This window comes from Somniosus microcephalus, chromosome 3 (assembly GCF_052327205.1).
Source record: "Somniosus microcephalus isolate GS21.2 chromosome 3, FLI_Smic_1.0, whole genome shotgun sequence".
In the NCBI taxonomy this organism is placed as follows: domain Eukaryota; kingdom Metazoa; phylum Chordata; class Chondrichthyes; order Squaliformes; family Somniosidae; genus Somniosus; species Somniosus microcephalus.
In genome coordinates, this window is record NC_140989.1 from 62,787,757 (window position 1) to 62,801,145 (window position 13,389).

At 41.4% G+C, this 13,389-nt stretch overlaps 1 protein-coding gene across 14 annotated transcripts in view; it reads right to left on the minus strand.

Moving 5' to 3' along the window:
• Positions 1-13,389, minus strand: part of eml4 (EMAP like 4) — a 334,770-nt gene that overhangs the window by 106,032 nt on the left and 215,349 nt on the right. For 9 of the 14 annotated variants that reach the window (XM_085980750.1, XM_085980748.1, XM_085980747.1 and 6 more), the window contains 3 exons: positions 12,087-12,215; positions 4,736-4,761; positions 2,741-2,773 (listed from right to left, as the gene is read on the minus strand). In XM_085980750.1, the coding sequence (XP_085836876.1) occupies positions 2,741-2,773; positions 4,736-4,761; positions 12,087-12,215 (188 nt within the window). Of the gene's footprint in view, positions 1-2,740; positions 2,774-3,197; positions 3,431-4,735; positions 4,762-12,086; positions 12,216-13,389 lie in introns of those variants that run through there. The other 5 variants (XM_085980755.1, XM_085980768.1, XM_085980771.1 and 2 more) reach the window with 3 other exon arrangements.

The window sequence follows — 13,389 nt, forward strand, 5'->3', positions numbered from 1 at the left end:
ATCAACCGGCACCATCCCGATCCCATCGGTGTCGGATACCAAAGAGTTTCCTGTAATTTGGGTCAACCTATGGGTTGAAATAAAAAAGTAACCCTGTATACACTAGACTCCCTTATTGTAAGGTTGTTTCGATACTTCATTTATTGGAGTCACTGTCTATTTTACAGGGTTCTTGCCCTCTGATGGCAAGAGCACAAAAACGCTATAAACAAAGCGACAACATTGCTTTCGGAAGCACCAAAGCTGCAAGAGACCTGGAGGGACCACAAAGAGCAGCAGGACACCCGACTGGAGCGGGTTAGGGCCGGAGTGGCAGCAAAAATGAAGAGGAGAGGGCGTGGAGAGCATTGGGGGCCAGATGGAACACCAGTGGGGCAGCAGAGCAGACCAGAATAGATAAAATTGAAAATTAAAAAGATAACATTAAAAACAAAACATACAAACTTTGCTGTAGAGAAGGGCAAAATGGGTTGAAAAAGAAAATAGTGGCTGGAGGTGAAGACTCATGGTACAGCACCACGTAATAGCCTGTAACTACACCATGACCAGCAACAGTTTACATAGTAATTCCCATTCTAAATGTTTACGCAACATTTTATATTATATAAATGTTGACATAAAGCATTACTAAAAAATCTTGACAAGTGCGTGCCATACACAAAATTTATGATAATTCAAAGATAATTTAGCAAAGCAGTATTTGTAAAGTTTATTAAATGCAGATTCAAATTGTTGATAGCTTTGCTCCTGTAGCTGCAAGAAGGCACAAACTGAGGTGAGCTAGTGTATTCACATACTCTCGCATGTATTACACAAGAGTAGGATTTGGGTTCTCATCTACAATTTCGACATGACAAGTAACTAAACACATTGTCTGGGGAAGGATCTTTCTGACAGAGTGGAAAATCAAGCATTTATATGCATTAAATCAGAGGGCAGACAGTCTATACTGCTGTCATGTACACTTAAAGACCACCACTGGTAGAGACTATGCCTGCTCCGTCTTTCAGGTGGGAACTGTGTGATGGCTTGGAGGGTGGGGCCCTAATAAAGGGTAGAAATTAAAATAAAATGGAAAGGAAAGAAAGGGTAACTGATGAGCATCGTCATCTCTGCTTTTACCCTTAAACATCATATCATCATTGTACAATGTCCATTGCCCTTTACACTGAGTGTATTTAAAATGGGACACTTTAGTCATGTTCTTAACTTCAAGACAAGAAAAGGGAGCAATAAAGAAAAGCAAATACCACTTTGTTCTATTTTCAATTTCTTTATATGTTGGCTCTGCCAAAATATAATATAAAAACAAGAATCTGCATGCAAAAATTTGGCTAAAAGATTAAACTAACTACAGCAATGGAGCTGCCCCATTAAAACACAAATCAACTCCAAACAGCTATTCCTTATCAAGTGCACAAACCAGAATCCATAGAACAGACGCTCATAGCTGGTGCGACCTTTACACAAACATCTGATAAGCAGCTCAACTAAGAAAGGAGTAAGAATGTTATGGCCACCTTCCAAAATACACTGCAAGAAAAATATCTGATCCCCTTCAAACAACTCCAATTCTTATCCCAGTTCCGTAGATGACTGTAAAACAAACTGCAACCCAGTACTCGGATTTAAGGTATTTCCTGGTACCATGCATCGTATAACACCAGCAACAACAACAGTGCACTCAAGATGAAATGTTGTTAAGTGACTGCAAGTTTATATATGTCAAGTTAACTGTCAATATGTTTGCACTTTTTTAAAAATTTTCCAGACTACTCACACCTAACACTGTTCTTCCAAATATAGTGGATTATTCCATTGCTTATGTTAATTCTGTTGTACTATAGATCAACTAAAATCAAGTCAGTCATTGGAGCCTAGGGAATCAAAAGTATCACACACGTTGCAGTAAGTGAGCGAGTATGCTACTTATTACCATACCCTCAAATTACATCTAGCAGTCTGTAGTGTTACAGATTTATGGATGCACAGGTTTAAAAAATTGTTTAAATTATTAGTGCGTAGATCTTAAAAATCCATGCAGCTGAATCTTGCCTCTGAAATGAAGAGAACTTGTTTCTTTTGAAGAGATTAATTTTACAGTTACTGCTCTGTGCTGTTTTTAAGTTAGTTCCTGCATTTTTTAATTCATGTTATTAAACAAAAAAGAGGCTACTCAATAAAATGTCTGTCAAAAGTCTAAAATGGCTAGAAACAATGGCTGAAATTTAAGTGGCGCTGACTTCATCTAAATTTAGATAACACTGAACCGAACATTGAAGCACTAAACAAGCTCAAAAATGTCACCTCAAATATAAATCTCAAAGTCAACAAAATATACCTAAATACCTCCACAGGATCTTAATATTAGCGCAAATAGGACTGAGAGTTTATGGGGTGTTTTTCATTCCAGGTGCAGAAGACCCAATTTTAGAAAAAATGGCCCTGATATCACTGCTTTTTCCTTTGTAGCATTAATTCCTGGATTTTTATTACAATACCTTTTAATTCTACAACATGGTATGTGGACTGTTAGGTGATAATTCGTCCAATTTAAAAAAGTACATATATGTACATGTGAGAATGATCATCCTATTGAACAGTGAACTGATTGTTTAATTCCTATACAGTGAATGCTTTATAATGACTTGTGTGGTCCCAGCAAACCAGAACACCAAAATAGACTGCGGAAGCTAAAGTCAGAAAGCAGCTCATTGGATGCTGTTTGGCTGGTACTTACCTTGACTGTACGCTCCACGGCGTGAACTTTGGGCTGACCATAAGACAGAGATAAAACAACTTAAAACAAATCATAATGTAAGCAAAATCACTACCTACCGTCAAACTGAAAAATCAAATTAAATTAAAAAATAAAATGAATGAAATGACAGTAAACATATTAACTAATAAACAGATAAAACATAAGAAAAACCAGGGATGAGAAAAGCCTACTTATATTCAAGTACTCTCCCATCATAATGTCCAACTGCATTTTGAACTACCCAATGTGTTTGGCTTTGATAAACCTGATGACAGATTTTTCCAAAAATGATCATGACTTGAGTAAAGATGTTCTTCCTGATAGCTTCTGAATTCATTTTTCAACCATTTCAATTTATATCCTTGGATCCTAGCTTGCCCTGAAATAACATCCTGGATTTATTTACCTTATCTGTACCATTTAATACTTTATATACCTTGATGCGGTCCCATCTTAGCCTTCTTCATTGTAGAATGTAAAGCTGATACTTTTCTAATATTTCCTGATAGCTTATCCGTTGTAGATTTGAAATTATTCTTGTTGCTCTTTTCTGTACCCTTTCCAATGAACATCTCTCTTTTTGGCGGTGTGGCAAACAAAACCAAACTTCGTATTTGTACAATTCAATCAGTAGATTGTAAAGCTTCAGCTTGACTTCTGTAGACTTTTATTTTGCTGTTCTGGTTATAGAAAGTGACAATTATTGCTGCCCAGGTCAGTTTCTAAATCCTCCTGTACTAATTCAATGTGATTAATTGCATACTAATGTACATTTTTCAACCTATGTGCAGTACTTTGTAACTATCAGTGATAATTTACTATTTATCTAATTGCATAAGCAATCTAAATTCTTCAGTAAATTTGTTGCTATTCTCCCACTCTGTAAATGTGTCAGATTTTCCTGTAGATTAGAAACAAATGGAATCCAAGCACTTACCCCTATGGGATGCCGCTCAATAACTCCCCAGACTGAGGCTATACCTCTCACATGTATTCGGTTTCCTATTTTATACCTACCCCGGATTCCAGAAGCTTTTAGTTTAAGCAGCAGTCTTTTATGTGGAACTTTCACAAAAGTTTTCATAAAAGTGAAAACTATATCTGGATGGTGTCACTATCCACTTTATCATCAAAGACATCCAGGAGGTTTTTCAGGAAGGATCCTCCCTTCTAAACACTTACTGGCTGCTTTTTATAAAAATATTGTTATAAAGCTACTACCCCTTTCTTGTTACTGACGTTTAGCTAATGACCCTGTAGTTGTCGAGTTATTTTTGTTGCCATTTTTAAATAGTCTGCACCTAAGCAGCATCATCAGCACTCATCGATTCTTCCCTGCCGATAGCCACAACCCCATAAATTTCCTTCAATATTTCAGGATATATATCATCTGACCCAGGGCATTTATTAGTATTAAGTCCTTCCTGATTTATCAAATAATTTTGCCACACGGACTTTAAAAACAGAAGAAAGCAATACCTGGCTTCATCAACTTAATGCTGCAGAATATTGTTCACCTTTAAACTCATTGTAATATTCCAGAATGAGCAATATACAGTACATACTTATTTTATTGAATAGTACAGGCCAAAACCCACTTAAACAGTTATTTTATAAATATATCAAGGTACAAAGGTCTCCAAAACATTGAAATTTACATACCTGATGAATAGCAATGGATTCGAATAAACAGAATTTCATTAAACCTGAAACGTGTATCTCTGCTTTGTGCTCTCTTTTCAACAGTCCGGTCCTTGTTTATGCACAATACTGTATTAAAACTCTATCAATTTAACTTATGAACTTATTTTCAAATTTTTTAATATGGGTTTAAATGAATAAAATGCATTATGAATTACTCAAGAAAAGACAATTAAATTACTTTTAAGTTTAAAAATCAGGAAAACTGTCTGTACACAACACTCAGGAAAGTTGCAAGCATTAGCTAAGTTTAAAAGAAACTTTTTTTTTTACCTTGACTGATAGCTGGTTCCTTAGATCTGGCAAAAAAAAAGGAATAAAGTATTTTAAGTGAAATTAGACAAATCGAATTTTCAAGCAAAAATTCAAACTAAGTATTTTCTATTAAGCATTGATATATATATATGATAGTAGGCTGATTCCCAACATCAAAGAACTCAGCCTTGGAAGAATTAAATGAGTGGGGACCTTATGGAGATGTAGAATATAAAAAGGTGAATCTAGAACACTATTTCAAGTTAAACCACAACTGCAGTATAAACTGATGAAAAGACATGGTCAGGGCTGGTGTAAGGAGGCACTACTTCCTTGCAAAGAGTTATTAATGTGTGAAATAGTCTTCTGGGTAGGGTAGTGGTGGTAAAATATCTGCAATCATTTGAGAGGTAGTTAGATGCTTTGATAAGGTATTGTAGGTTTTTATAGAAGACCAGGGCAGGCCAAAAGGCCTCCCCCATCTCCCCTTGCACATTTAATTCTGCCCACATTATATTGTTCAACTACAGAGAAAAGAACAACATGTATTTATATAGCACCTTTAAATGTAGTAAAATGTCCCAAGGCGCTTCACAGGAGGATTAAAAGCCAAAAAATTTGACACCGAGCCACACAAGGATAAATTAGGGCAGGTGACCAAAAGTTTGGTCAAAAAGGTAGGTTTTAAGGAGCGTCTTAAAAGGAGGAAAGAGAGGTAGAAAAGAAAGACTTGCATTTATATAGCGCCTTTCATGACCACCGGACGTCCCAAAGCGATACTTTTGAAGTGTAGTCACTTTGTAATGTAGGAAACGTGGCAGCCAATTTGCACACAGCAAGCTGCCGCAAACAGCAATATGATAAAGACCTGATGATCTGTTTTAGTGATGTTGATTGGGGGATAAATATTGGCCAGGACACTGGGGATAACTCCCCTGGCTCTCCTTCAAAACAGTGCCATGGGATCTTTTACGTTCACCCGAGAAAGCAGACGGGGCCTCGGTTTAACATCTCACCCGAAAGACGGCACATTAGACAGTGCAGCACTCCCTCAGTTCTGCACTGGAGTGTCAGCCTAGATTTTTGTGCTCAAGTTTCTGGAGTGGGACTTTAACCCACAACCTTCTGACTCAAAGGTGAGGGTGCTACCAACTTAGTCACTGGCTGAAAGTCACAAAAAAGCATCTGGGCATTGGAACTGAAATGATCTTACAGAAACTGAATATGAAATGCAAAAGTGTTAGCCTTCAGCAATATATTCAGGAATTGAGTCTGTTTATATGGGGCAATATACACTACATCAAGCATAGGTCTACACGTATATGGGGATGGGAGGAATTGGAGTATCATATGTTCTCATCAAGGTGAAATCAACACTGAGTGCTGAGAAATTGAACACATTTTTTCCACTTTTGACACCCAATGTTAGCACCAAGCACTCTCGGCACAGGTACTGCACAACCAGATGCAGAGAGAGTTCCGTATACTCTTTTCAAAGATGTGACTCAACTTCAAAAAAGTAACTCTTGCTGGACTGAGATGACATTTTCCATTTCCCACATCAGCCATTATGGCCTTTGAGTGAAGCTGTCAATTTATGTAATGATGTAAATAGACTGCAGTATAAATGCAACTGATGTGCCACCAAACCCAGCCCATCAACACACTACACACAATAGAATGACACAATGACATCACCCATACACTCTCGGTAAGCATGTTCAAGTGCACACAAAAGTAACCAAAGGAAAAAGGAATGCTCAGAGGCCGAGACTCAGAGCCCTACCCTGATCAACAACTGCAAGTAAACAGCCAGAATCCAATGTTAATACACAAACAAGACAACAAACAAATTAAGATTGACCCATGATCTTGATCCCTTCCTGCAACTGGTAAAAGCATAAAAAGTAAAAATGCTTACTGTCTGCTTGTATCACTATAAAATCAGTACAAACATTATGGGCTCGATTTTCATTGAGCCGTGGAGTCGGGCTTGGAGGCGTGCGGGGGGTTAAAATCGCAAAAACTGGCGGGCGGAACACCCCCCACCCCCCCCCGGCCTGGTTCCCAACTCAGCAATTTTAACTCAGGCGTGTCTGATGGTCCCGACTCCGTCCCACATCCAACAGGCGGGACTGGTCATTAAGGCGCTTAACAACCACTAAATGGCTTCTATAATCCTATTTTGAAAGGCCCTTGCGAATTTAACCCTTTTCCCACATGTAACATGCCTGGTGGAAAACACGAATGTGAAACCTGGCGGGAGCACTATTGGATTGCTGACCATCAACTGCAGGTCAACCATTAAAGAGGAGATTTGATCAGCCATCATTTGCAGGTGGCAGGACTCAGTGGTCTCAGGTCTGGGGCAACTTTTAGAAGGCTTAACCACAGCTGTGGAAGATTGGAGCCTCACACCCATCTCCAGTGTGACCGCCTGGGAAACCCCTCTCGCCACCTTCACTCAGCGCTTCCTCAACGGAGGCATGTACCAGAAGCATGGGAGCCATTTATTTCCTTCCCATCTGGGCATTAGAGGAGCTCGAGCACCAGCCGCGGCAGCAACAGAACCATGAGCAGCAGGAGCATCAACAGGAGCGGCAAGCTGCTAGTCACCCACCTGAAGATACACAGGCCAGAAGGCGCGCGACAACATTGCTGCCCGGGATACAAAGGACGCACTCATCCTGGCCAGATTTGCTTAGCCTAGTCAAACACTTTTGCCTCGCAGCTTCTTACCAGAGCATTGACAATGGCCAAGAACCAGAGGATTCCTAGCACTCTGACGACCATACTGACAGTTGCAAGTATGCCTAAGCACTCTATGTGGAAGTCCCACTAGCGAAGTGACAGACGATACAACTGCAACATTTGAAATCAGAAATTTTATGTACATTAACGAAGTGATGGCATTTTTGCAGTAAACACAAAATTGCACCCAAGTGACTACCCTTGTGACTATTTGTGCAGAATTTTCCTCTTACGCGTGCTCCTACGTGGTGCCTCCCCTGTGGCTTCAGCAGATGTGGAGGCCCCTTGCTCACTTTGCTGCTGCACCTTTGCCAGGCGTCCTCTGGGGCGGCGAGCCTGTGAGGGCTCGTCAACAGTCTGCTGCTCCTGCGGCTGTGCAGGGGTTGAGACGCCTATCTCACTTGGGTGTGGACTCCGGTGGGGCTGTGACCGAGGGCTCTGCAATGGCATGGAAGTGTGAGCGCTTGGAGAGGAGCCCCCACTTCCTTGTGGTCTGCCACCAACCTCCCTCTCATGGGTCAGGTCCCCCTCAGCGCCTGCAAGTGGCTGGAGAGCACCTTGCTGCATATCAGGGGGGCCATGGGGACCCGTATCTGCAATGGCAGTCCTACTCAGAAGGACTTCCATGAAGGTCTGGTTTCTCTGTTCAATAAATGCCCATCGCTCCTCAAGAGATGTCATTCGATTCTGAACAATGACCATGTTTTCCATACCCTGGCGACTAAGTTCCTCCATGGCCGTAGCCATCCTCTCCTCTACGGTAGCCATCCTTTCCACGGAGGTTACCATCCTTTCCGTGATGATGCATTCATGCGCCAATGACTCCACAAAGGCTCTGGTCATGGTCACTATGGACTCCTCCAATCGCTCCACACTCGCAGCGACCCTAGAGACAAAACCTGCCAGAGACTCCTGCATCTGTTCCTGGAGTTCCATCACCGCTGAGCTCATGGATGGACCCAGAGGCAGAGGGTCGACATGCTGCTGAGCCGAGCTGGCAGAGTCCTGCGCCCTCCAACTAGGACTCTCCACTGCTGTCCCTGTCTCCACAATCTGCTGATGCTCACTTGTGAGCTGTGATACATCAGGTGACAACACTACTCTATGTCCCGAAGGTCCCACAGAGGTGTGAGTGTCTGCGCTGGTGCTGGGTGCGCAGATTTCTGGTGATGCTGTGCCCTCAGAGGTTGCAGCTTCCTCTGAGGAGTCTGGCTGCTCAGCCTCTTCTTCCTGGCTAGGGGGGACGGATGCTTGTGATGGTCCTGTGGGGGAGTAAAGGAAAGTCAGAGATATGATGCAAAGGCTACATGCACATAGCTATTTGCAGATGCTCATAAGTCCATCTGTTACAGCTTCACAATCATTATCAGCGACTCATGCAATGTCGAAGAGGGAGATGGGAAACTTTTCTGTCACCAGCTTGCTGTGTTGCACCCATCTGTCCGTCCCCCACACGCGAATCATCCTCAATGCCCATAATTTCCAGGACGGCCTCCTCCTAGGGGGGCAGGTGGGCTATTGAGACTGTCCCTCCTCCTGTCCTGGCTCGCTCTCTTTTGTTGTGAGCTCTCTTTTCCTGCAATGAGGGAGACAAGTGGAGGTTGAATGAGAATGAAGGAGTGAGTGTAGAGATTGCATAGCATAGATACTTAGAAGGAGACAAAGATGGAGTGAGGTTGCAAGACCAAGGGCCCTCCCTGTGTGTTGTCAGTTGTGTTCAAAGCATCAGAGTGAGAGGGAGTGTGAGGGCTGCATGGTGGAATAGTTGTGTGAATGTGAGCATAGAGAGTGGGGGAATGGGTAAGGGTGCATGTATGTCAGTGTCAAGTGGGATGTGGAGGAAGAGATTGCTAAAGCTGAGTGCTGGTGAGGAAAGGCAATGGGGATCAGATTGAAGGTGATGGGAAATTCATACTCACTTTGAGTGCGCTGAAGGTCATGAAATCTTTTCCTGCACTGTATCCAGGTTCTGCGGGTGACTCCCAAGGAGTTGACCTCCTCAGCCACCTGCATCCACACTGCCTTGGTCTGAGTGGGAGGCCTCTTCCTCCCTGATGAAGGAAAGAGCATCTCCCTGTTGGCCCTAGCCCCATCCACTAATGCCTGCAGTGCCACCTCGTCAAAGCGAGGAGCGGATCTTGCCCTCCCGCTTGTCATTTTTGCTGCAGCTCCCTCACACTTCACAGTCAAGAAGCTTGGCAGTCTGCAGAAGAAGCAAGGCTTGCTGTGGACCTTAAATGCAGCAGCAATGATGACGTCATCGAAGGGGACTTTCAGTCATGAAAAACCCATATGCAAAAGCTTCCCACACGCTGGAAATCAATTGGCCACTTAAGTTAAAATTGCATCAATCTCCCACATCCATATAGATTCGTGTGGGAAACATAAAATTCGGATAACATGACACCATCCCGCACCGGAGGTAAAATCCCCCCCTATAGATCCAGCAATAGCCTACTAATCAAATGGTCAGGAACATACATGTATCAGTCACCTAATTCTTATCAGCAAATAATTATGAAAAAGCTGTATACTTGACATTATGGGGGTGATTTTCACTCAGAAGTCGGGAAGGAGGCGGGACTACAACTTTCGGGGTTGTAGTCTCGCCTCCACCGAGATGCGGCCAATCCACGCGATTTTAACTTGATTGACCTTGTTGAGCCTGTCCAGCGGGCTCAGCAGGCCAATTAAGGGCCACCTGGCAACAGGTGACGTCACAGACTGAAATTTCATCTGTCAAGACGTTTTGACATATGAAATATCAGCGTTTCACAGCTGTTTGAAACTATCAAACACTGACAGTCTTACTTCTAACCTGAGTCCTTCTACACAGACTCAGTTAGAAATCTCTCCGGCACAGAAAGCTGCAGGCTGTCACTTATGTGCCACATAAAAAGTTATTACACAAGATAAGGGCTCATGGGGTTGTGGGTAATATAGCAGCATGGATAGAGGATTAGTTAATGGACAGAAAACAGTAAGGATAAACAGATCAGGTTGGCAGGCTGTAACTAGTTGGGTGCCAATAAGGATCAGTGTTGGGGCCTCAGCTATTTACAATCTATATTAATGACCTAGATGAAGGGACCGAGTGCAATGTATCCAAGTTTGCTGATGATACAAAGCTAGGTGGGACAGTAAGCTGTAAGGAGAACACAAAGAGTCTGCAAAGGGATATAGACAGGCTAAGTGAGTGGGCAGTAAGGTGGCAGATGGAGTATAATGTAGGGAAATGTGAAGTTATTCACTTTGGTAGGAAGAATAGAAACAGAATATTTTTTAAATGGTGAGAAACTTTCAAATGTTGGTGTTCAGAGAGATTTGGGTGTCCTCGTGCAAGAAACACAGAAAGCTAGAATGCAGGTACAGCAAGCAATAAGGAAGGCAAATGGCACGTTGGCCTTTATTGCAAGGGGGTTGGAGCGTAAGAGTAAGGAAGTCTTGCTACAATTGTACAGGGCCTTGGTGAGACCACACCTGGAGTACTGTGCACAGTTTTGGTCTCCTTATCTAAGGAAGGATGTACTTGGCCTTGGAGGCAGTGCAACAAAGGTTCACTAGATTGATTCCTGAGATGAGAGGGCTGTCCTATGATGAGAGATTGTGTAGAATGGGCCTATACTCTCTGGAGTTTAGAAGAATGAGAGGTGATCTCATTGAAACATACAAGATTCTGAAGGGGATTGACAGGGTAACTGCAGAAAGGTTGTTTCCCCTGGCTGGAGTGTCTAGAACCAGTGGGCATAGTCTCAGGATAAGGGGTTGGCCATTTAAGACTGAGATAAGGAGGAATTTCTTCACTCAGAGGGTTGTGAATCTTTGGAATTCTCTGTCCCAGAGGGCTGTGGATGGTGAGTCTTTGAGTATATTCAAGACCGAGATAGAGAGATTTTTGGACTCATGGGGAATCGAGGGATCTGGAGATTGGGCGGGAAAGTGGAGTCGAGGTCGATGATCAGCCAGGATCTTATTGAATGGCGGAGCAGGCTCGAGTGGCCGTATGGCCTACTCCTGCTCCTATTTTTTATGTTCCTTATCATTAGTCTTTTTTAACCAATTTAATCGATGACTGGGAATTTACCTCTTTCCTTCTTTAAGGCGCTCCTTAAAACCTACCTCATCTGCCCTAGTATCTCCTTATATGGCTCGAAGTCAAATTTTGTCTGATAACGCTCCTGTGAAGCACCCTGGAATGTTTTACTACGTTAAAGGCACTATATAAATACAAGTTGTTGTTGCTGAATTACCTTGTACAATAATGCAAACACATCTCCCCACCAACCTTTACTTTTTCAATAATGGAAGAAAAAAAAATTTAAATGAAGATACAAGCGGAAAAGGAAAATATATGGATCAATCCCCAATTTAATAGAGCATACGTAGAGTAAGAAAAAATGTGATTTTAATAAAGTAATCAGATTGGTCTTTAAAAAGGTCCTGGATAACTGACTGAATGGCTTTTTTCATCCAACGTTCTTACATTGGACAGTATCCTACACATCCTGCATCTCACCCCACCACACCTCAAAACTTTACAATACAGATTTTACATTTCCAAGATTTGTTATTAAATAAATAGCCAAAAATTCATTTTTATACAAAATTTTATGCTTACTTATCTGTACTTTTGTGTTTTGATAATAACTTAGATGTTGAATGTGCTCTCAACATTTTGTTACGATTCTCATCAGAACCTTCCCAGCTGCTGCTCTGTGACCTTTCAATTGTTGAACTCCGTTTTACACTGTAAAAAGTAAAGTAAGATTATCAGAATGTGTGAAGAAAGATTACATTATCCTTCAAATAAGTAACTGAAATACCAAGCACCAGAGGGGAAGCAGTGGAAGCAAATCTTCAAAGCTAGACAAAGGGAAAAGTTAGATTAATCTAGCATCTCATTTCGAGTTAAGTGCCAAAAAAGCAGTGCAAGTCATAACAGTAATGCTGCAACAAGTATTAACCAAATCAGGATGAAGTAAATTATAAAGTTTATGAACTGAATAAAAATTAATTGAAACCTAAAGATGTATAGCTTCAAGCATCATAGACTACACTTTTAAGTGGTAGAAATAATTTACGCAAGATTTACAAACTTTAATTAGAGTAAGGTTCTATTCATCCACTACGTGTGGTATTTTATGTAACCGCTGAAGACAACACTTTTAAACACAATAGAAAGCTAATGCCATAAAACTCCTATCACTGTAATATTTAGCATTAGTTTATTTACCACATATAATGAGGAATGGGGAAATCTGAAAAGGAAGTAGAATAATTGTCAGAATTTTAAATAGAGGGATTCAGAAGGAAAATTCTAATTGGATTTATAAGAAAGCCACTAAAAACTGCTTTTTTTGTTTCAGTTAAGCTGTAAATCTGATGAATTGATATTAAACTTTGCTTAATTTGCAATGATGCTGGGTCGAGATCATTACCTTCGATAAAGATTTTTAAAAATGAACTTGCTTGTTTTGGCTGTCCATTGAAGACAGAGTCTAGAAAAAGGTTTGGCTGTTATAGCAAACTTCTAATTACCATCATAAGCTGCTGGCCTGGATTTTGCAGTGGGTAATGAAGGTGAACTGTCAGCATTTGTCGTTATTACCCCATTGAAACTGACACAACTTTAGGATTGAGCGCATGCACATCTAAATACAGAAATCCTGAAGTTGCAGTCAATCATTCACTGCCCCAACACAGGCTGTAGTGTGGAAACCCACCCTCCTCACACCAATAGCCAGCAATTCGTGAAATCAGTGGAACGGACGAAAACTTGGGCTTTTCTGTGCTAATATCACTATTAAATACCCCATTAAATGTTAAGCCTTGTTGGAATAAGTGTAACTGGGGTTTTAACAGCATATTGACTGCTAAACAAATGTTCTGGCCCTGAAAAACTAATTTTATATTGGTGGAAT